We start from the raw sequence: 25,665 nt of genomic DNA on the forward strand, positions 1-25,665 counted from the left end.
ACGTGCTCCCCATTAAAACAGAAAGCAGTCTTCCAATTAAGAGTTAATACTTCGGAATACAGCATTAATTAATCTTGCTCATCCATGGGTACAAATTTGTGTTCAATCTCATTCCAGAAAATGGTCAATTGTTTAAAACCATAAATGTGATTTATTTTTATATTTGGAAAATATTCCTCTTTTAATCCAATCTTCCTTTTTCAGATTTCTCTCAAATTTCCCAGCACATTTTATCCTTTCTTACAGCTTTCTAGATTATTAACACCATTTTAACATTAACCTCACCATTTCCCAAGGCCTTCACCAGCTTACAGTACAAGTTATTCCACGAAAAATCCGAACCGAATGCAGTGAAATGCTCTATTATCTTTTCAAAACAGAAAATTGAAAGAGTTCTGATCAATTCTAATTCAGGTGCAAAATCTGAGGGAATACCTTTTTCCCTGATTTACAGAATTGTCACAAACCAACTTTGTGCTGAGGTAATAGCAGTTGTATCTTAATAAGACCACAAGATACAGGTACAGATATGGTCCTTTGGCCCATCAAATCTGTTCTGCCATTCCATTGTGAGCTGATCCATTCTCCCACTCAGCTCCACTCCCCTGCCTTCTTCCCATAAACTTCGATATCCTGACTATTCAGATTCCTATCAATCCCTGCCTTAAATATACCCAACGACCTGGCCTCCACAGGTGTTTCATGGTAGCAAATTCCTGAGGTTCACCTCTCTGGCTAAAACAATTCCTACACATCCCTTTTTTAAAATGGGCACCCTTCAATCTAGACGTTGCACCCTCTTTTTATGGACTCCACTACAGTCCAAGACCCATCAAGAAAGGAATAAAAAATTGTAGGTTTAAAAACTCTCAAACCTATGAGCAGGGATTGCCAACTGCCCCAACTGATCGATACTTTTGACAGCTTAAGTTATCAATGACAGACCTTCACTTTTCCTTGTTCCTCCAAGACCTGTAAACGGTTTTGATGACAGGTCATTGAACTGTTGTTTCTCTCTCCAAAGATGCCATCTGTTCTGCTGAGCATTTTCAGTACTTTCTCCAGGTACAACAAATTTAACAGATATGTACAAACAGTTTTGAGTGATTCTCAGTATTTTCAGAAACAACATTGCTTTCTTCTAGCATTATGACTTTCCAACAAAAACTGAAATGCTGGAAGGACTCAACCCATTAAAAGCAGCAACTGTGGAAAGAGAAATGAAACAATTCAGGTTGAAGATCTATCATCAGAAATAACTCGTTTGCGAGTTCAGACTTGAGAATTGTTGCTTTCTGTACGTTATGAAACAAGTTCTTTGACAAGTCCACTCTATATCTAATGCAACCCAAATCAATACAAGGCTGCTTGAATTGACTATTAGGTTTACCATCTTCTTGTGGAAAACTAATATGCTTTGATGGAAATGAAGCAATGCAAACAGTCCATGAAATAGGCACCCTGTATGCTTCAGCAGAAATCTTCCAGCTACATTATCTTTGAAATTATCTAACATCTTTACCTTTTGCATAAACTTTCTTTGCAGTGAACTCAGTGCTGAAGAGAAATAAACCCAAACATAGTTAGAATCAAGATCCCACCCCCTCCCCAAAAAAAAGTCAACAATAGAACCTCAGAAATGTTCATACTTAAATAAGACTGCAACTTCCCCTCAATTATTTTAAATAACAGGGAAGTGTTTAATGAACTCATGGCCATGCTTCAATAGCCAAACACATCGACAGCGAACCAACAATCTAGACAGAGGGCTTCTAACCCTGTCATTATCTATGCTACAAATTCTGGGAAATGAAAACAAATCAAAACATTGTTGGTAAAATTGACCAGTTGGACAATTCTAATTTCAACATTCACATCAACAGATCTTTGGTCCAAATGATACTTCAAGTTTATTTAAAATAAATCTTATGTGCCCTGAACATTAAATGTAGAATTAAAATAGTCCAAAAAAATCTGGAGTATAACCAGTGGCAAGAGATGGCATTAAAAACAATAATGTTAACATGATCAAGCAGCTGAGTTTATAGATAACTAATGCACTTAACATTAAAGGAGAGTCAACGAAAGAGAGGAATAAACCTCACAATGGCACTGGTGGTTTTTATCGTGCAATGTTTTATTAACATTTATAGATACCCCAATTCTTTAAATGGTCAATGTCAAAAGATAAATGTTTTTCTGCAACTGATGTTTCTTTTCCACCAGAAAGCAAAATGACAACTGGGAAAATCCAAACATTTTTCCATCAAAACTCAGTTACTAATTTACAAAAATTAGTACAACAGATTCCATAAATAAACTAAATTACTTTAAACAAGCCTTGTACAGTGAACCAAAGAGAATGCACTTTGGAAAGACTCCTGCAGTTGCAGAACTCTCACTGGAGTTCTTAAAACACCCATCTCCTAATTTGCTTTGAATCTTTACGACAGTTCATCTTTTGCAGAGTTGATCACAATCTGTGGTATTATGCGACATAGCATCTAATAACATTGGCTCTGTAGAATTTAAGTAATGAAATTACACATTACAATATTGGCATTTAAAATTTATACAAGATGCCATTCATATCTGGTTATTTTTGTACAAAACCATCACCCCCTCCCCCCCCCCCCCCCCCCCCACCCATATACATTAGGGTAAGCAAAAGACCAAAGAGTGTCATTGCTTCCCACAATCCTGCCCTTTTATATATATCCAAAAACAAAAGCTGGCATTCTGCCTCAAAGAAAAACAATTCCATTCAGTTACATTAGTTATATTACAAATGCATTTCAATTTCATGGTTAAAAGAAAACTGGAATTTCCTTTCTAAAGAAACCCAGCATTCTTGTACTTTACATGTTCACCATGTCAATTGGCAGAACACCAGAGCTTATTTTCCCCCCACACAAACCAGGCCTGAAGTAACGAGCACAGGAGGTCTCCCACATTCCATTAGGATTTCAGAAACTGATGGTGCTGAACGTTGCTGTAAAACCAAATGACATCTGAGTAGTGAGCTGGCAAGTCCGAGGTCTTTTATTAGGCACAAATTATATGGGGCAGTGTTGGAGGGTTGCAGAAATGTGGCAAGAGGCTCACATGTCCATACATAGCCTCACTATTCAATGGTAGAGGAAGAAAAAAAACAGCCAGCTTCCCAAAGGCAAATAACTTCTTATTCTAGAGCTTGTGCCACTGGATTAATGGATCATTTCCCACAGTGAAATGTGTTTCTTAAAGGTGGAGAGGCAAAAACCTCAAAAGGGATGTACAGAGAAACTCGAAAAAAAATAAAATCAGTTTTTTTTAATGTTAACTGAAATATGAATGCTAGTAAACAAATTCACAGTACAGAAAACTTGAATACCTCCAATTAGTCCCATAGATGCATGTTGTAATATAAGGCAATCTGTTCATTTAAGATGTAAAATTAGAATTTTAATATAGCAGCGAATTTGCATTGCTATTTCATTGGACAATTCTGCCATTCTCTACATAGATCCTGCAACAATGAACAAATACAATGAATTGCTAAAATACAGCTTCTCTGTAAGTGTGCACATAAACACTCTAGGTAAGAAATAATTTTGATCCAAAAAAATGAAGAAAAAAATTGATTTCAGTCCACCCAACTCAAATGAAGTACTAATAATGTGACAGAATTCACCTGTTACAAAATAAAAAGTCAAAGCATTGTAGTTTAAATAAGTTATTTACCATGCCAAGAACAAATCCTAAATAAGGGTTAAATCAAGAGACGCAAGAAACGTGATGCCAAAATTGTTCCCTTAATACTTTTTTTTTTTAAAAAGCATGGTAAGATGGTTTCACTTCATAAACTAGGCAACAGTACACACTTGCAATAGAATCAATGCAAAATGTCCAAACCCATATTAAAAATTTGCAACTTTTTTTTTGAACACAAGTCAGGAAGCAATCACACAGAAATATTAGGTATGGCTATTTTGAAATTCCCTCTGCATTCTGAAGTATAATTTTAAATGGTTCACCGTTTAATACAGCTAGCTAATTCTACTTTACACCAATACTGGGAACAGAAACCGATGTGGGCCATACCCTAGCCAATGTTATCACCAGTCGTGCGACCTAAAACTGCCTGACGACATATGGGACAGGTGGAGTTTTCCGACAGCCAGCGATCAATACAGTGAACGTGATATTCGTGTGAACAAGGAAGCTTGCGCAGCTTATTTCCAGCGGTATACTCACTAATGCATACGCTACAGGTTTTAATTGCATCGCTTTCCCCAAAATTTCTCGTGGACAAGTTGTCAATTTGCTCCTTAGTTAGTCCTCTAGGCTGCTCATCCTCATCTTCATCATTTAGCAAGAAGAAATGGGCCAGCCTCAGTATAGGCAAAGTGCCACTTTCCTCAAGGCCAAATAAGCCTCTGGTCTGCTGACCTTCTCTCCTCCTTGCACCAGTTGTGTTATCTGCTTCACTGCCATTCCGTTGGGCCCCTGCCCGCTGCTCTCCGGTTCTGCCTGTCGAGGCTGCGTTTGGGATTTCACTGGTGCCATTCTGTGACTCCGAGACTTCCTGCGCTGGATTTTGGCCCCTGTTACTTGTTTCAGAATCACTGTCACTGTCCACAAAGGAACTCAATTCCCCGCCCATCATGATTCGCCGTAGGATGGTTTGGAGGGCAACGGAGGCAGCTTCCCCGAGACCTGAATCAGAAATCCTGCGAAATGGAATCCGAATGGTGCTTACGTACGTTCTCACCCCTGCTCGCTCAGAGCGGGAGAATGTGCGCCTCAGCCCACCCCGCTCACTTTCATACACCACCGTATTGTCTGTCGTTTGGGATCTCGACCGGGTCCTGTTGGCTATGCTATCTCTATCGGTGTTTTCACCGGGTCTCACCCTTCTCACTTGCAGATCTAACATAATGGTAGGCGGTCGCCGCCCAGCTGCAGACGAATCATTCACCACAGCCTCGGTTGAATCAACAGCTTCTTGAGAAGGCTCTCTTGGTTCACTAGACTCAGATGCAGAAAGAGGATTAGTTGCATCTGCCCGCATTTCCTCGGAGACCCGATTCTGCCTGGACACGATGTGCTGTCTAGTTCTGGAACTTCCTTCTGTCCCACTCTCTGATCCAGATCTCTCAGATCGGAGGGAACTCTGGCGTCGTGATCTACTCGTTCCTTCAACCGGATGCAAAGGTGACCGACTCCGATTGCTTCTTGTTCTAGATGACCTTCGACGTTCTGGGCTCCTGCTTCTCACACTTCGCACCCGGCCTTGATGTGGCTGGGTTTCAAGATCCTGTCCGAAAAGTTCGTATCTATTTTCATAAGACAATTCCCCACTTGGTCTTCTACTCTGTCCAGTTACACCAGATTCAGACCTTTCTGGTTCACTTTGGACACTTTCATCTGTAATAGTTATAGGTGGCGCTGTTACGGCTTGTGCAGGTTGCACGGTGGTTGGTGGGGATGGGTTTATGCTTCTTGATGGTACAGGTGTCGCTGCTTCTTCAGTCGATGGCAATGCTGTTGTGGCATTTGAAGTGTCCATGAGTTGCTCACTTTCCATCTCGGCACCTTGATCGATTCTACCTCGGCTGACGTTAATTTCCAAGCTGAATCTAAAATCGCCACTTGTTGGGTTTGTACGACTGACTGCTCTCCAAGAGCGATTCCCACTCTGCCCACTTCTCGTCGTGTTTCCCGTCTGTCTAAAAGCATTCAACCACTCCAGAAGCGAATCTCCACTTGACCCTTCATCCAAACCTTCAGCACCTAAAGAGATAAAACAAAGAAACCATCAACAACCAAAAAATACGACAATTCAATTGTGCTGGGTCCTCCAAGAGACAGGAATCCTCCAATCTGCTGGAATAAAATCTAGTTTAGAATGGTACAACACTACATTCAGGTCATAAACATCAACTCCCCTTGGATTTCCAAAAGTGTGTCTGTAAATTATGGGCTTGACATGCCATGAGATGATTTTGGCATTAAGAATTCTGAAAACCAATAATAAGAACAGTTCTCCAAAGCTGAAGTTCAACCTTCAAGTAATGCCACATCTTATCCTCGCATAGCAAAACCAAATTTAAGCAGATTGAAAAAGATCACCTATTTAAAGCTTGCTTTATAGGCTATTGTTATAATTCTCCATGACCATGATACTTTCTGTTATTTCAAACTGCAAAAAGATCCATCGGGAGTAAAACGACAGGTGAAGGAATTTTACTGATGTCAAGACTTTTGCACAAGCCATTTACTCCCAGACATTCTTTAAACAAACACAAATGAATTAGTAAGCATTACCCTTGGAACATTCTAAAAGAGAGAGGACAAGAGCTAGACAAATTACTGGAAGATTGAGTACCTTGGCAAGGATAGACTATCATACCAGTTGCAGAATAATCAGGGAGAAATTTTCCTACTTTAAACCCCAGTAATTTTTTTTAAAAGAATGTATTTCAAATAAGTTAAATGTAATTACTTAACCTCTCAACCACTGACAGTATGTCCTGGGTTATATTTGTGTTAATTTTCATTCATTTGGTCACCACAATGGAGCTGCTCTGCAACTTTTAGAGATTTGCTGTACTCTGTTAGGTAAGGTGCCAGACTGAGGCACTCCATTTAAGGGAGATTAACTATGTTTCATTCGCTCTTATTAAAATATAATGTAATGCACTGTCTAAAGGATGAACAACTTTGCAGGTACACATCAACCAGAACCAAAATGAGAACAAAAAATGCTTAGTTGCTGTCATGCCCAAAGTCTTAATGCTTTCATTCTTTATTATGTCTACAATTCTTTAAGTCTGCGTTTGAGCCTCAAAAGCAAACCAAAGGGGAGCAATTGTACCACGTGAACGACCCATCAAGGACAATTTAACCCCAGGCCTGCGTAATGAGAGAGCCATGCAGCAACACCAAATACAATAATTAAAACTGGCATGTGGAAAACAATGTTTCTCTGTTGCCTGGACCACAGTAGAGCCCAGTTGTGATTGGCCAGAGAAACCTTACAAACACAGACATTTCCTGGGAATTTTCAGCATTCTTTTAATTTTGATCTGCATTTCAGTTTTAACTTTATGGATTTTCTCCAACAACCCTCATTCATCAATTATCCCAATTGTTCTGTCAACGCTGCAATCACCTGGGCAAACATGGCCTTACCCTGGAGAAACATCCATTTTGTCTCCACCTCATCTATTTACTTTGTATTCTTTAAAAAATATTAATTTTAATAAAAATCATACACAGAAAGGTATAAACCAATACACTGATATAAACCTTTACACAGAATAAATAAATCATTGAGTATAATGAAACATACATTGTAAATCAAAACTATAATTCTTTTCTTATAAAAATATTTTAAATCTTATCTAAAGCATTAAGTTTAGGATCAGGGTTAACCATTAAATATTTCACTTATACAATATTCCAATTATATTTAAGAAATTTTCTCATGAATTCCAAACCCCAATCTTCATAATATCAAAACTTTAATGAAAAGTGAAAAAACCCAATCCAGAGAAAAAATAGAAACAGAAGAAGAAAATATAATTTCTTTTCAGGTTCTTCACATTCTATAATATAATCAATGTTTACAATTCTCAATTAAACAAATATTTATTTAATTTAGTATTTAAAAAAAAAAGACCCTTTAATTCAACCCCCATCTCGACACAAGGTTAACTAAAATTAAAATATATACACGGGAATTGAGTGACAACAACCAGATAGCACATCACCGGAGCATCCAAACAACTTAGTTCTTTAGATTATGATAATAATCCATGAATCGGCCCAATGTCTTATGGAAATTAGACTTCACATTTTTAATAGTATATCTTTTTTTGGAAAATTTTATTTATGAATTTTACAAAATACATACAAAACAAAGTACAAAAACCCCCCACTAAATCCCTACCCCCCCCCCCCCCCCATCGGAGCAAAATATAGATGTCGTGTAATTAATTTAATAGTGTATCTGATTTTTTTTCCTCCCCAAAACTTAGGCAGGACATGATATCATGTAACCATTGAATATGAGTAAGGTGGAGTGTTGTCTTTCCATTTCATCAAAATTGCCCATCTAGTTATCAGCGAAGTAAAAGATAAAATTGAGTTGATGTCAATAAAATAGAGTCTTTCTGAGAAAAATCAAATAAAGCAATTAAGGGGCAGGGTTCTTCTTTGAGCTCAAAAATCACTGACAAAGTTTGAAAAATGTTTTTCCAAAATTTTTCTAAATTAGGGAAAGCCCAGAACATATGAATCAATGAAGTTTCAGATTTTACATTTGTCACATAATGGATGAATATCAGAATAAAAATGAGATGATTTGACCTTAGATATATGCAATCTGTGCACCGCCTTAATCAGATTACGAATAGTATCCCAACCCTCATCTGAAAATGATAAATTCAAGTTAAGTTCCCAAGAGAGCTGCATGTCAAAAAGTAAATCATGAATGTTTGTCTAGAAATTCATGGAAAAATCAGAGCTTGGAATGCACAATATGTCTGACTTGTAAATATCTAAATGTTTGCTAGTTTAAATTTTGCCATCAATAGTTCAAAGTAAGTGAAATTATTTTGAATAAAAAGACCTTTAAAACATTGTCAATCCTTAAAACCTGTACCTAACAAAGAAGGTTAAGAGAAAAACTGAAATCCAAAAACCTTTCTAAATTGCGCCCATATTCTCAGCCTTGGTCCCATTATCGTATTGTCAGTCATTTTATAAAGAGGGTTAAAAAATGACCCTAAAATTGACAACATAGATGAATTTTAAGAAAAATTCAATTCCATTTCTTCCCAAGAAGGGTGGAAAATTAGTTTATCAAAATGTAACAGTGAGCAGTTATGTATATTGACCGCCCAATAATAAAGTCTAAAACTTGGAAGTGACAATCCACCATTCCTTTTAGTCTTTTGAAGATAAGTATTATTTAAACGAGGGTGTTTTCCTTGCCATATATAAGAGGGGATAAACCAATCCAATAAATCAAAAAAGAATTTAGGAAAAAAAATTGGTAAAGATTGGAAAATAAACATTTTGCCTACATTTTTATATATTTTAAATCGAATGATGGGGTCCAGTCAAAGTAAAAGTGACAATACCAATAATGATGCTTTGACCTGATTAAATAATACAAAAACATTTTGATTAAATAAGTGTTTATAACTCCTAGTAACTGCAATTCCAAGATAACTAAATTGGTCTTTCACCATCTTAAAAGGGAATTTAGAATATCTGAATAAAGAACCCTTTAAGGGTAATAATTCACTTTTATGCAGATTTTATTTAAAGCCAGAAAACTGACTAATATGGGCAAGTTAATGTTTCATATAGAAACCTCAGAATTGGACATAAAGAGCAAAAGATCATCTGCACATAAGGAAACTTTCTGTTCGACTCTATTCCTGTGAAATCTCTACTTTAACCATATAACAATTACAGCATGGAAACAGGACAATTTGGCCCTTCTAGTCTGCACTGATCCAAGTACCCTCCTCTAATCCCACTGACCAGCACTCATATAACTTTCCTGAACAGCAATTGCAAGGGGTTCTAGTACCAGGTCAAAAACCAAAGGACTTGAAGGACAACTTTGACGGATACCCCAATGAAGCCTAAAATGCTTTATTTGCTGTGAGTTGGTATGAATTGAGGCAGTAGGACATGAATATAATAATTTAATCCATTTAATAAAATCTGGCCCAAAATTAAATTTTTCTAAAATAGTTAGTTCCATCCCACCCAATCAAAAGCTTTCTCGGCTTCTAATGAAAGAACACATTCAGTGGTAAGAGTAGAGGGTAAATATATTCAATAATCAATGCATGTTTAACACAAGAATAACAATTCTTAATAAAACCAGTTTGGTCCTCAGAAATAATCAAAGGTAAAATATTCTCTAATCTATGGGCCAAAGTCTTCATATCCTTATAGATTAAAGAAATAGGCCGATATGATGCCTGTTCAACAGGGTACTTCTATTTCTTTTCTAAGAGATATACAAGCCTTGTTAAAAGATAATAGAAGCTTCCCATTTTTAAATGACAATCACAGAACTTAAATGGAGGTACGAGCCATTTGAAGAAAGATTTATAAAATTTGACAGGATATCCATCTGCTCCTGGAGATTTACAAATGACAGGAGGAAATTGCTAGTAATATTTTCCTCATGAGAAATTGGAGCCTCCAGACTTGTACATCTATTCTGAGAAACCATGGGCAAATTTAGACAGTCCAGGAAAACGACATTAAAGCATAATCTTTATTAAATTCAGAAGTGGAAAGGTTGGAATAGAATTCTCTAAAAGTATCATTTTAAAATAATCAGTGGTCATCGTACCAACTCCCAACTGAATCTTATTAGTTTATTTTTGCTGTTCAATAGAGTATGTAGATAGAAGATCAAATTTAGTTTTAAGATCGACTCTTCATTTACATAAATCTGGATTTTTATCTTTAGCATATTGTAAATTGATTTTTTTTGTCTGATTAATTAATTCCAATCTTTCCTTAGCAGACTTCCTAATGTTAGCTGTGTAAGAAATAATTTGCCCTCTCAGATAAGCTTTCATTGTATCCCATACAATCAAATCAGACAAAGTTGGGGAAGAATTGGTAGTAAAGAAAAACTATTTGTTTTTCCATAAAATGTTCATGTGCTTATCTAGGCATCTCTTAAATGTTTCTATTACATCAACCTCAACTACTACCCCTGTTAATGCATTCCTGGTACCCACCCCATTTTTGTGTAAAAAAAACCTTTGACATCGACCTTAAACTTTCCTCTATTTCCTTAAACCGATGACCTCTAGTCTTGGCTATTGCCACCCTAGAAAAAGGTGGTGGCTCTCCATTCTATGCCATTCATAATCTTAATAGGCATTGGATAATGTTTCCATCCATTTCTAGGGCTATTAAAACTTGTATCATAATTCAACATGGAGAGGTGGAACTTTGATTTATGCAAAATCTATGAAAGAATTAAGTATATATTTTGTTTTATTGTCCTCCCCCATAATCTTCAAAATTCCTTCTCCACCGTCAAAAGCAGCTTTCATTACAGATATCTTATGTACTAGTACATTATAAAATGCATCCTAAAATTCCCTCAACTTGCGTGGAATACTAATTTTAAAGATTGATTCCAAAAAGAAAACCACTGACTTCTGCACTTATTAAGGGGTTCTAGTACCAGGTCAAAAACCAAAGGACTTGAAGGATAACTTTGACGGATACCCCAATGAAGCCTCATGAGGTATCATTTGTACATGCAGGCATTTGGAGGTGAAAACCCAAGTAATCAATGTTTCTTTCAGTGAAGCGTATGGGGGAGGACATGGGAAAGGCTTCACGCTGAACATCCTGAAGAACATCGATGAAACAACCCTGTTACAAAAAAACCACCCCCTCTCGAGCCACGATCAGATGCAGTAAGCTCGAATCACTTTTCATACATTGGAAGTCATCTTACAGAGAATAGACATCAATGATGAATGAAATGCACCTTCTCCAATTTGAGAACTTTGCAAATGAAAATTTAGATTACAAACCCATTCTACTGAATGCTTTAGAGAATGGGATGTCCCAGAGTGGAGAAATACCACCCATTTTAGTACAAAATACTCTAAATCCACCGGCAGGATAGAAAAAAGCAATGTCAGCATCTTTTCCAGAACAAGATCTCGAATGGATACTACTTGTGGAATTTGTTCTCCTTAATTTGAAAATTATAGTAAAGCAAGAGAGATTAGAGAAAGAATAAGGAGAGAATTAAAGTGCCAGCCAAATAGAAACCAAGGGTCATATTTGAACCAAACAAGCACATTCATCCAATATACACTTTGCTTCTCAATGTGGAAGAGGTAGAGAATAGTAAACTAACAGAAAGAAAGAGCGGTGCCCTATAAAAGGCCAATGTTTGCATGAGTGCTAGCTGTTGGAAATGATGCAAATATGGAGCAGGATGCTGTGCAGGGGACAGGTATGTTGAATGGTAAAAGAGAAAGAATTCTATTGTCCTCTGTTCTCAACCCAATCAGGCTCCACATTTAAACATCATCCTTCATTAATTGTAGCAAGTTGCTACCAAAGGAATCCACTTTCTTCCCCCCAAAAAAGGGGGCAAAAGTAATAATGATTGTTCTAGCCTTGCTATCTATGGGTCCAAGCCCATCTCATTTATTTACTTCTTATTACAATCCATTTTTGCCTTATACTTTTCTGTAATTAAAATCACTCCTGCTTAAAACCAGTTAGCTTTACAAATTTTCCCAGCTCTGACAAACATCTCACATTGAAACACAGTAAAACCTGATATCTGGAATTTAAGCAACGAGAAAAAAAAAAATTGCGGAAAATAGTTTGTCAATCCATGCAACACACAATCTCAAACAACCGGAAAATTCACTTATCTGGCATCTACCAATCCCCAGAGGTGCCAGATATATGGGGCTTTACAGTTATTAACTGGATCCTCATCGGCTCTGCCTTTATCTGAATATTTGAAGCATTTTCTGTTGTTATTTTAACTTGATGACAATGTAACAAGATATTTAACCTGTTATTTACCTTCCCCATTTGCTGATTCTGAAACTGCCCCATTTTACCTGCATTAATCTAACTTGGATTATTACCTGAACATTTTCTATAGTAAAATCATCTTAAATTCCAATGCGTTAGGTGGAATCTCACATTGACCACCAAACCCAATGACACCAAACTAGGATACATGATGATTATCGTGCAAGGTCAAGAATAACTTGGTCAATCCTTACCTTTTGAAAAAGGAAGGTTCAGTTTCTGAGCAGTAAAACAAGGCTCAAGAACAATAAAAATGGTGGCCAAATATTTGTAGACAGCTTTTCATCAAAACCCATTAAGTTTTTAAAAAAAAAGGCAAATCTGAGGAGCACAAACCAGTAAGCTAGTTCAAAATAATGCTCTTAAGAACATTAATTGACTATGAACCCAACTCCTGGATTGCATTACCTGCTGCATGCCCATGCCAGTGGGACTCCAAGGACCTCTGATGAATCTGTCATCCGGTGCAGATAACCGTGGGCATCCTTGATGGGTTGTGAATACAGACAGGCACTTTGTAAAACCTTGGGTGCCAATGAGGTATCAAATGGCATGTCCTTATACCGATTGAACCTGAATCTCCAAAGCCATTCCTAAATAGCGATATGAAATTAGTCATCTTTCACATTCAGTCTCCTATTGCCTGAATAATCTCAAAAAATGTAACCTCTTGATATTTTCCCCATAGGAAATAATTTAGAATCCTGATGATAAAATACCTGAAGCTATTTACCATCATCACAAACCTTCTGGAAAGCACACAAATTAGGTTTTTTTCCCCCTTCCCCTCACTTCCCTCTCCAAAGTCCTTGAACACTATATCCCAAATCTCTGTCCCCTTTTCCCTTGAAATTCCATGCTCAAAATCTTCACAATTAAATTTCTATTATTGGAAAAGCAATGAAATGGCCCTAATCCAAGTCAGAAATGTCATCCACTATGACAGTGAGAAATATTCCCAGCCATCCTCCCTACATAATTTAATGCGATTGATTAGAACATTGTAAATTACTTTGGGAGCTGGACACATTCAAGGACTTTGAAAAAGAAAAGGAGGTTGAATATAAGCTAGTCATTAAAAGGAATAAATTAGTTGGTCATTGTAGATTTTTTCCTCACTGGCGTTTTCACTCTAACCTTAAAAAGAAACAGCATCTGATGAACAAATACAATTTAGAAGATTAGTTTGGGTGTGAGTGGTGGAAAGGCAGCAACAAAATTAAAAAGTTATTTGGTTTGTTCAATAGGAGATGTAAAAGTATCTGGATGTGGGTCTCAAAGGAAAGAGCAAGGATGGCAAAGAAGCCATCTCAACCTGACCTTCCAACTAGAAATGAGGCATCACATCTCCAGGTCTTTTCGTCCCTTCTTTTGAATTATAATTCATAATAATTCACTTCATAAAATAGTAATCTGTAGCTATTTGAGATTGTCTATTTCAAAAAATGTACCAGGGGTATAGGTTAATTGGGTGTAAATCGGGTAGCACAGACTCATGGGCCAAAATAGCCTGTTACCATGCTGTATGTATGTCTAAATTTAAAAACACATCTGAATGGATGTATAATGGTTGAAAGCCACAAAGGTAAAACAGATATTTGCAACGAAGTACTAGTCATAAACAAGAACTAGTTGCTTGTGGACAGAATGGAATCAACTTGAAGCCTTCACATTCACATGTCCAGTTTGTTGCAGAATGCAGGAGTTAGAGTTGCAATCAATTATTGTACCCCTGGACATTATCCACTATACCTAAAGGGTTAAGAAATAGAGACCACTAAAAGCCCTAAAATTTATGTAAGATTACAACAGAGTTAAGTCATAATCCTAGGTGCTAGTAGAGGGAAACAAAAAAATCTGCAGGAAAAATATTAATAACCATAATCCATACAGTTAAAAGAATCATAAACTTCTGTTTGGTGCAGATAGGAGAACAGGTCTGGGGAGATGACAAAAAAAATGCTCAAATGGGGTGGGGTAGTTGCAAGGATTTGAACAGCCAATCTTGAGAAGTAGTAACAAGTAGTTTGCAAGCAGGCTTTGTTTCTTTATGGCTGTCTAATACTGAAAACATCTTTCAAGAAGTCGATACCAATAGACCCTGGTATCTTGATATATACGAAATGAAGTACAAAAACATCCAAACCACACCGATTTGACAGGACCTCAAGGGCCAATTTCTCACTAGACAAGACAAATATTGCTTGAACTTCCCATTGTCTGGCTATTTCAGGAGTGGAAGTTCTTGCTTTCATGTTATTTGGGCCACCTTCTATTCCAATGATAGATCTTTACAGGTTTTTTTACTATCCTGTTAAATATGCAGCCTACATGATTCTTGTACTGCTGCAGTACGGTTAGGCATTTAAGAGCATGACAAGAATCAAAGGAAAATTTAAGCTCTTAAATATAATTTTGATACCGGAATGATATGTAAATTATGAACTGGTTTTGTCTGTTCTTAATACAATAGCAAAATTTGACAAATCTTCAACGCAGCAGAACAGTGCTCTATTGTTAGAATTAAAATAAACTGGACTTGCAAGATAGATTTATGATGATTCAACAAGGATATGGCACCTTTTTGGATTTATAACTAATTGTACAGGATGCATTGCAGTTTATCCATCATGGAACCATAGTAATTTTGTGTCCGTGTGACAAATTTTCATTAGGATTAAAATCATCACTGGTAATGCATTCGATCACTGAGATGCATGATGTTTCAGCCTCTGGCAAATTTTAGTGTCAAAATATGGATTTGCATTATTTGTTTGTGATCCAATCTACTCAATAAGGTTTTGCACTTATTTACTCGCCAAATTCAACATTTTCTTCCCTATCAATCATCTCTTTTACTTGCATTTGAAATGATTTCATTACATAGAAAACATGATCGATGATCACCTCACGTTGACCTAACAAAATACAATTTGAAAATGGGTTTATACGCTGCCTAACATCTTGAATTGGTTTTTAATTCAGATGTTGCGTATTTATCAATTTGTTCATTTTAGTTCATGGGTTCAGTGCTACCAAGAGCCACATTCCAAGGAGAAATCCTGGCTCATGATGGAAACAAAACCACTTCCAACTTTCAGTTCCAAGCTATAATCACCAGAGAAACAAAGTTTTGCTCTATTTGCAAGAGGCAGAAATGCAGCATTATCAACTGAGTGAACCAAACAGCATCAGTGGTCTATAGTTATATTTGGTACTATCAGCATTCCCAAACTGCTCCATGAGATTTCCCAAGATCCACTGAGGTCCAAAAAAAAAATGGAAAGGATGCTTCATTGGAAGCCCCCAATATTTTTAAGCATTGATACAATTACTATTACTGCTAGAAACAGTTCAAATCTGGATAATGTGCAAGAGAGAATGAGTCTCAGCTCTTGCACCGTTACAGTGGCACGCAATAAGTTTTGGCACCCTGGTCAAAATTTGTTACTGTGAATAGTTAAGTGACTAGAAGATGAACTGATCTCCAAAAGTCAAAGTTAAAGATGACACATTCTCTTCAACGTTTTAAGCAAGATCAGTGTATTATTTTTTGTATTGTACAATTTTAAGTTTTTTTTTTAAAAAAAGGGGAAAGGAACACCATGCAAAGGTTTGGGCACCCCAAGAGATTTGAGCTCTCAGATAACCTTGAACAAGGTCTCAGTCCTTAATTGGGTTATTACCTTGTTCACAGTCATCGTTAGGAAAGGCCAAGTGATGCAAATTTCAAAGCCTTATAAATATCCTGACTCCTCAAACCTTGTCCCATGAATCAGGGTGACACGGTTGGTGTAGCGGTTAGCAAAATGCCTTTTCAGTGCCAGTGATCGGGACCGGACCAGGGTTCAAATCCCACGCTGTCTGGAGTTTGGACGTTCTCCCCATGTCTGCATGGGTTTTCTCTGGAGGCTCCAGTTTCCTCCCACCATTCTGAGCATACTGGGGACGTAGGTTAATGAGGTGTAAATTGGGCGGCACAGATTCATGGGCCAAAATGGCTGTTACTGTGGTGTATGTCTAAACTTAATTTTTTTTTTAAATATATAATTTTTAAATCAGCAGCCATGGGCTCCTTAAGCAACTGCCCAGCACTCAAAATTAAAATGCCCATAAAGCACGAGAAGGCTAGAAGATAGCAAAGCATTTTCAGGTAGCCACTTCCTCAGTTCCTAATGTAATTACAGCCACAGTGAAGGTTAAGTTGAGGCCTGGAATACCAAGAAAACTTTGAGAGAACTGCTCATAGGATTGCTAGAAAGGCAAATCAAAACCCCCGTTTGACTGCAAAAGATCTTCAGGAAGAATTAGCAGACCCTGGATTGGTGAGGAACTGTTCTACTGTGCAGCGATACCTGCACAAATATGATCTTCATGGAAGAGTCATCGGAAAAAACCTTTCCTGCATCCTCACCACAAAATTCAGCATCAGAAATATGCAAAGAAACATCTATATAATCCTGATGCATTTTCAAAACAGTCCGGAGGACTGTGAAATTAAAATAGAACTTTTTGGCCACAATGAGCGAAAGTATGTTTGGAGAAAAAAGGGTGTAGAATTTCATGAAAAGAACACCCCTTCAACCATTAAGCACGGAGTGGATCGATCATGCTTTGGGCTTGTGTTGTAGCCATTGGCATGGGGAACATTTCACTGTTGGAGGGAAGAAATAAATCAAATACCAGCAAATTCTGGAAGCAAACATCACACCATCTTTAAAAGCTGAGGATGAAAAGAGGTTGGCTCCTATAACAGAATTTCCTAAACACATCTCTAAATCCACAATGGTCTACCTCAAGAGGTGCAAACTGAAGGTTTTGCCATGGTCCTCACAGTCCCTGACCTAAATATCAAAAATCTGGGGATAGACCTCAAAAGAGCAGTGCATGCCAGTCAGCCCAAGAATCTCACAGAACTAGAAGCCTTTTGCAAGGAAGAATGGACAAAAATCACCCAAACAAGAATTGAAAGGGTTTTACAAGCTGTGTTACTTGCCAAAAACTTTGCTTCAAGCCCTTTTCCCTTTTTTTTTTATTTTGAAACTGTAAAAGATGGAAATTAAAAAAACTAATCTTGCTTAAAATATTAAAGAAATGTGTCATCTTTACGCCTTTTGGAAATCAGGCCATTTTTTACTCGCTTAGATATTCACACTAACAGAAATTTTGACCAGGGGTGCCCAAACGTTTACATACCACTGTAAGTCTACACAGAGGAAGAAAGGCTGCTTCAGAAAATAAAACATTAAAAGTGGTTATCTGAAATCTTTATATTTCAAAATAAGGATTTGAGAGTTCAATGAGAAGAAATTTGAGGGTTTTCTTTTCCCAGACCCATCCGAGATGAGAATACAACTTACAGCACAGTACTGCAGAATCACAAATCAGAAGCTTTGCAAAGACATCAACTTTGAATTCTATACCCAGATTTATATTTTTCAACTTCATTATGCAAAGTAGAAATTTGAAAATTTTTCTAATTACATCATTTAAACTAAATTCTGGAAATGTTAACATCCCTATCACTATGCTTCCAAGTGGAGTTCTTATTTACATGCTCACCTCTATTTTCACCAGAACCTTCACTCCTTCGAGAATCAGAGTTGTTCTGAATTGTGCCGTTTTTTACTTGCTGCAGACGCCTGGCAAGTTCCTCTTCTGTAATTTCCCCTTCAAAATACAATTACAATAGATAATGAACTGCCATAAAATTTATCACAAACATTTTAATGGTGAGCTTACAAAACTGGAACTGGTATCATTTCAGTTATTTAAACTGTATTTTTGATGGAATTTTGAATGGTAAATGTCTACCTGAGTGCGCATTCAATTCAAGTTCCTCAAGACCCAGAAACCCACCACAGTCCAATTATAAACAGTACTTCTAAGAATGAACCTTTCTGTGAATATTGACCATTGTTGGATTATTGCACCAGATCCAAGCCTGATGTTTGTTTATACAAAGTTTAACCAAAAACATACTGGTAGAAACCTGAAACTCATGGTTAACCTTTCTTTCTGGTCAATTGATCAGAGGCCAATTATATAATAATTAAATTTTCCCCTATCGAAATCAGATCTGAAATCAAACTGGTATTTTATTTATTCCATTGACTTCAATCAGTGAAACTTTGCCAAAAATTTAATACATCCAAATTTAGGTGAAATTATTTCAAACAGTTACATTATTAACCTGCCATTTCCAATGATTTGAACAATTTTTTTGAAATTCATTGCAAAATGCATCATCAATGAGATTTTGTTTACTAAAACAAAGTACATTATTGCAAAACCTGGAAATCTGACAAAAAGTGAAATCAAATTAGTCAACAAATCAGGTGGCATCTGTGGACGGAGAAATAGCATTGGAGGTCAATGACCTATTTATAGAATGGAAGATAAAATACAGAAAAAGAGGAAAGGGTACGCCTCCTTTGGTAAAATAGAAAGCAGGAGAAATCAAAAAGTACCATGAATAGAGATCACAGAACCATTACCAAATATTGAATTCAACTATTGAATTTAGTAAACAGTAATGTATAGATCCAAAGAATCAAATGCAATACCTTTTTCCTTCATACTTTTCCACATTTTCCATGTGAGGGAACTGCAATACTACCATATGACTTGCCATTTATGGGATTATCATTCACTGCATTTTTTGATGGGATACAAGGCTTGTCATAATCTATTCGTAACAGAATGCCAAATCAGCCTGCTGCAATTTGAGTTTTACAATGCGCAGGCAACCCACATGGTTTTCTAAAAATCACCAGAATATCACTTGCACCTCAAAATGCTTTTGAGAACATCAATTTCCTCTTACTGAGAATAAGCCTTCATCTCCTCCAACGTCACCATGACATTCAATAGGAGGATGTAGCACAATATCTCTGAAACACAGCAATTATGACCATCTGAAAGAAAGGAAATGAGACCATCGACAATAATGAGATAGGAGTCTCTCTGCTCTCTTCAGATAAAACCATCATCCGGGATCTCAACAACAACTTCCTTCTGAACAGCTGCTACCCAAATTAGTGCCACCTCATCCAGAGGTACAAGAGACTTGATCACCACCAAACAGCACAATTTGTCAACTGGCCAATCCTGGTCTTCACCCTGTCAGACATTCCCTACGTTCTCTCCATTAGTATCTTCCCCCCTCCCCCACTGCAACTTGCAAACTTGTCTCTACTTTATTAAGTTTTAATGAAAAGTCATCGATCTGAAAGACACTGCTTGACCTAAATAAATCCAGCCGTTTTTATTTCCAATTTCTAGCATCTTCAGTTACAGTATTTGCTTTCCAATTATTACTTACCTGTTTAAAATCTATCCAGATATATAGAACAATTCCTTTTGGTGACTGCTAAACACCAGCATAACAGAGTTCCATTTTATCCATCCCTCTAGTTACTCATTACAATACAAATTACACTCCAGAAAATGAACTTGGTTCATGAAACAGATTTTGTCCACCACAAAAATGGCTTTGTACCGAGTCAAATACTTTTCATATGGCATTGCAACAGTGTTGGCACTTGAGCAACTCAGAAATAAATATGACATGTCAAATAAGATGCTCTTCTGCTACCTTCAGATCATTTTTGAGGGACAAATTAGGTCCATCCATGACCATACTGAGGTGCAGTGACAGAGACCCTGATTTGAAAGGGAAACACATAGAAGTTCATTGCAGCAATGTATTTCTTACTCCAAGTGAAAGGCCCTAAACCGGGCCTTCATAAATCAAGGCAAAGGTGGGAGTCAGACTTAGGAATAACAATTGATGAGCTGTGCTGGTTAGATCTGTCTTGGAACAGCATGACCGTGATTATTAATGCACGGTATAGGCTGGTGCAGTACAACTTTCTCCACCAGCTATATTTGACACTGCAAAAAATTGAACAAGGCTAAACCAGAAATTTCAGACCAATGCTATTGCAACAGGAACCTTTGTGAACGTAGCCTGGACATAACTTGGACATGTACCAAAGTGAGACCCTTCTGGGTGGAACTAGGCCAAGTACTAGAGAAAAAAAAAAAAATCATCGGTAAAGAATTCTCACAGGACCCAGAGCTATTCCTGTTGGGAAATATAATGGACAAAAGGCTTAAAATAAGGCTGTCCAAATTCCAAATCCAATTTGTAATAATCGCAGTGGCCAGGAAGTACATAGCAGTCACCTAGAAGTCTGACTCTCACTTGAGCATTACGTGCTGGAATACAGAAATGCAAAGCTTTGTTCCCCTGAAGAAAATTACCTATAATTTAAGGAAAATTATAACATTTTCTTTTAAAATTTGGCAAGCATATTTAAATTTTATAGGAACACAGTTATAATGTGGATCTGTGTATCTTGCCACCCTGTATCTCCCCCCCTCCCCCATATATCCTTTTACTGAGGGAGGGGCGGGGGGTGGGGGGGTCCCTTTCCATTCAAGTCAAGAAAAAAAGTGCCAGCCTAGGTGCCGGCTGTCGGGTCGTGACGTATCCCTGATGTGAACCTTACCTTTGTTGTGGGTGCCTTGAATGTTGTGCATAACTGAGTTTGTTGAGTGTGTGGGAGGAGGGGGTGGAAAAAGAGGGGAAAATGGCTCAGACTCAGCACCATATTTTGTATATAATCAATAACTGTAATTTCTGATTGATTACTGGAAACTGTTTGATTTAGAGTTTGAAATTTTATAAAAATATTCAAATAAGTGTTTGCACTTTCAAACAATAGCTTAACCTCTCAAAGAAAATGCAAAGGAATTGCTTTGAATGGTGCAAAACAATATACACTGCCTCATCACTGTAAAGAAAATCATTTTAGCATTAAGTAGGCCTGAGACAGTTCATCCCATTTCAACCCTAATTAAAAAGTCTGCATACAAACATAGAAGGCATATTGTGACAAATCATTAAGAAAATTTAAGGAAAATAAAAAGGAAATTTAAGTTTTACATTAGCAATGCCATAAAGCTTTGCATTGTATTGAGGAATACAAAGAAGGAATTTACTTCATAAAAAAAAAATCAGCCACAAGTTCACAAAAGTTTGACAATGCAAAAAATTATAAACCATACAATTGTAATTTTTCCATTAACCACATTTTGATGAATCAAAAATGAATAAAATGCACAAACATATAATCAACAGTAGAAACAATAATTAGTGTCTTTCAAAGAACAGCAAACATTCTGAACGTGTGAAAATTACTGTTCCATCACTTTCAACTTTAAGCACAAGATGATGCATACAGAGAATATAGGAAATTTTGCACAGCATTCCACTCGTGTAGTTCCAGCAAGCATCGCTTCAACCTTTTACATTTGGTACATTAAAATGGGAGTTTACTTGCCAACTTACTATATATCCATTTTCCTTTCAATCCTTACACCCAGGGAAAACATGCTATACTCTACATGACTCCCACCTGACCATAGTTTTTATTCTGGCCTTATCCTGATCACCTGCAGCACTTCAGCGACGGCCTGTGGCCCTTGTCAGATCCCAATCGATCTGAAAGTTGAATTGTGCCTGGGTGGATCACTCTTTTGACCCAGGACCCAAAAGCTACCCTATGGAGGAAAACAGAGGACAGAGAAAAAGCAAGAAAGAACAAACAGAAGTAGAGAAGGAAGAAAAGAGAATGCCACATGTAGGGAAACATAAAAGGGGTTGGGAGAGAATAACAGAAACGTGTAAAAGAAACATTCATAAGCATGCCTAAAGACAAGAAAAGTGGATCAAATATTTCTTGCACACTTGTGTTGCAATGGGGCTCTTCAACATCTAATGATTATCATCAGTAACGAGCGTCTGTTTCTCCTTGGCATGGAGCAAAATAAAAATGGGTGCGTAGGATGGTGACGACTCAAGGACTAATATCCCCAACACAACCACAATTGTCATCAAACAGCTGCTTATACAGCAAGACTGGGAAATGAAAAAGTGTTAATCATCTATTCACACTCTTAGCTAAAGAACAGTGATCCAGCAACGTCTGGTTCTTTCCCAAATTAATTTGAAGAATCTATTGACATTCCTGTCAATGGGTTGGAGGCAGGCTTGGGCACATGTTTGAATTCAATTGGTTGTGTGCTCATATTACCCAGAAAGCAATCTACAGGTACACGATCCTTTATCCGGACATCTAAAATCTGGAAAGCTCCAAAATCCGGCAAGTGGGGAATCGGTGGTCGGGGGAGACGGCCGAGGGACCGGAAGGGGGGGGTGGAGGGGGTGGATACGGCAGCACAATTCAGGTGGGCTTTCCAAAATCCGGAAAAATCCAAAATTCAGATCACACTGACCCCCCAAGGGTTCCAGATAAAGGATCGTGTACCTGTATTAAAGATTACAGGAAATGGAATAAAAACTGCAGCAACTTCTCCAAGTAAAATCACAACATTTTTTTCCCCCCAGAAAAATTATTAGATAGTTTCATAAACCATGTGTACAAAATTAATCTCAGTCACTTTCAGTTGAGGGACTATTAGCTCATGATTTCCACTTTGGCTGTAGATTGAAATAAATTGGAGGATGAATTTCAGAAGTTTTTTTGTTCTGGTAAACTTTCTGATAGGTTTTTATTGATGGGCATTCTCAGACTGGTTTATTTATTGACCACTAAGCATTCAACACTCCTAGAATCATGCTTACTTTGCCCTTCGTAAACTTTCGGTGTACATTCAAGGGCTCATTCCAATTCATCCAAGATCTTCCAGTATCATTGAAGCTTTTGCCCTTTCCTGTACTTTGTGGAAAGTAATTCAATTTCTATTCATCCACATACACTCTCTCACTAAAATTAGGTGGAAAAAATGTCACTTCACCTAACCCAAATCCTTTAAATATATGACCACTGGTTAGTATGCTTTGTGGAGGACATCAAGGCCCCTCACAATTTAATGCTGCTCAAATGAATCGTTGCTTATCTCCCTTTGAAACAAAGAACCTCACCCTGCTCAATCTATCCACACACAAAACACAACCAGTCCTGACAATACCATCATCAATTCCTGCATTCTGGCGCAGGCCTTGTGCAATGACCTAACAGCTATTTTAGACTGTGTTGGCAAGACTATCACATTATTGCATTCCACACCCAAGTCAATGAAAAACCCACCATGTTTTCTTAACTAGTTTACCAATCCATCCTAATTTCAGTCATCTGCAGACATGCACTCCAAAAATCCTTCGTGCTTTGTGGCACCGTGCATTCCTTTGCTCCTCCTCCATAAACATGTGAACCCAGAATAAATATGCTTCTGAATTCCACATAGCACTTTTCTCCACACCTGACCTTTCAACTGGAATCTTTCCAGAATCCATAGCTTTCCCCCAGTCTATCAACCACATGAATATTTGGTTCATCAAAAATAAAACTTCTTAATCATAGAGTTTAAGTCTAATTTCCTTGAAAAGTACATCACTTCCTTTTTAAAATTAAGTCAATTTTGGAAACACCTTCCTCCTTCCTTTTGGAAGCCTGCCATTTTAAACCTGGTCAAAATCTACATAGATCAGTGGTTTTCAAACTTTTTCTTTCTACGCACATACCACTTTAAGAAATCCCTAGGCCATAGGTGTTCTGTGATTAGGAAAGGATTATTTAAAGTGGTATGTGAGTAGGGAAAAAGGGTTGAGAACCACTGCTCTAAACCCAATTGTACTGAAATATTTTGCTTGAGAAAAATTGTCATTGGCCCATTTCCTTTGGAGTTATGAATAAGTGCACATAATGAGTCAATTAGGTACGATTAAAACAGTGGCTATCAAACTTTTTCTTTCCATTCACACACAACTTTAAGTAATCCTTTACTAATCACAGAGCACCAATGGCAAATTTAACTAGTTAAGAAGTGATCTTTTTGATATCTTGTCGAAAAGAAACAGTTACAAGTTCAGGGACACAAATGTATATCAAGTCTGATTGTAATAATTGTTAGCTGCAATTAAGTATGCACCAGATCAAAGCATAATTACACCTGCCTGCAAAAGGCCACAGAATGGCAGGCTACGTGGGAAAATCAACTTCTTACATTTTCCCATCATCTCAACCTTTCTACCTCATCTCCAGCAAACACTGTTTTAAGATCCACAATTATTTTCTCACATAAAAACAAGGATATACAGTGCCCACCTGGTGTACCAAACAGGTTATTATCCCTCATCAGCCTGTATTCTTCTTCACTCAGGTTATTGACAAAATGATAGAAGGCTTCCTCCCGATCTAGGCGGTCCGATTGATGCCTGCGCTGATCTTCATTAGTAGAAATATTGTCAGCCTGCTCATTTCCTCCACCATCTTCGTTAGCAGCATTTTCCATACTGAGATAAAACAGATTTTACCTGGAGAAAATGGTGTGAAAACAGGGTTGTAATGTATATATTTTTTTATACATTGAGCCCAGTGTATGAATTTCACGTTCCTTGTAGGACATCAATTTTAAAACCACAAAAATCAAAAAAATATTGGAAACGCAGTAGCAGTGCTCTTAAACCGGACGCGTACTCTGGAGATCTAGATTGATCATTCAAAATAAATATAGCATCGCTGGACATTGTTTTTCAGATGAGGCTTTAAATAGAGATTAGTGCATTTGTTAAATTAGTTTTTTTTAAAAATCCTGCTGCACCAGGAGAGCTCTCCCTGTTGTCTAGGCCACATTTAACCTGATCACATATCTCTATTGCTCCCAGTGGAATCTTTCTACACTACTGACTAATGGATTTGGTTATAATATACAAGTGAATTTCAAAATTATTCAATTTGTACTTTGGTACGAAAGGGCGACAAGATTAAAAGTTTCCAGAATTTGAATGAAGTTAAAAGTCTGGTTTATACGTTCAGATATCAGTATTAAATTTCTGACATTGATATGCCGCTGCTGTCATTTTATCCCCAATAAAAACCTCCTTGAATGAAGAATAAAATCTCAATTTCATCAGTGACCTAATGCACTTAGAAAATGGACAATTGCCTGAATTGATGCCAAACCAAGACAAGGACTCTTTACAGCAGGACATCTTAAACCACTTCAGACTGGTGTCAAAACAGT

General features: G+C 37.3%; 2 protein-coding genes across 6 annotated transcripts in view; one reads left to right on the forward strand and one right to left on the reverse strand.

Annotated features, from left to right (window-relative positions):
* Positions 1–25,665, forward strand: part of LOC138740315 (monocarboxylate transporter 8-like) — a 119,378-nt gene that overhangs the window by 61,441 nt on the left and 32,272 nt on the right. The window contains exon 6 of one of the 3 annotated variants that reach the window (XM_069892785.1): positions 11,346–11,490. The exons of the other annotated variants lie outside the window; for them this stretch is intronic. Within the exon in view, the coding sequence (XP_069748886.1) occupies positions 11,346–11,386 (41 nt within the window). The 3' untranslated portion in view covers positions 11,387–11,490. Of the gene's footprint in view, positions 1–11,345; positions 11,491–25,665 lie in introns of those variants that run through there. 3 annotated transcript variants of the gene reach the window in all.
* Positions 2,120–25,665, reverse strand: part of rlim (ring finger protein, LIM domain interacting) — a 29,513-nt gene continuing 5,967 nt past the window's right edge. For 2 of the 3 annotated variants that reach the window (XM_069892779.1, XM_069892780.1), the window contains 3 exons: positions 24,747–24,955; positions 18,172–18,279; positions 3,298–5,775 (listed from right to left, as the gene is read on the reverse strand). In XM_069892779.1, coding sequence (XP_069748880.1) covers positions 4,085–5,775; positions 18,172–18,279; positions 24,747–24,933 — 1,986 coding nt within the window. In that variant the 5' untranslated portion in view covers positions 24,934–24,955 and the 3' untranslated portion in view covers positions 3,298–4,084. Of the gene's footprint in view, positions 2,520–3,297; positions 5,776–18,171; positions 18,280–24,746; positions 24,956–25,665 lie in introns of those variants that run through there. The other variant, XM_069892781.1, reaches the window with a different exon arrangement.

This window comes from Narcine bancroftii, chromosome 8 (assembly GCF_036971445.1).
Source record: "Narcine bancroftii isolate sNarBan1 chromosome 8, sNarBan1.hap1, whole genome shotgun sequence".
NCBI lineage: Eukaryota > Metazoa > Chordata > Chondrichthyes > Torpediniformes > Narcinidae > Narcine > Narcine bancroftii.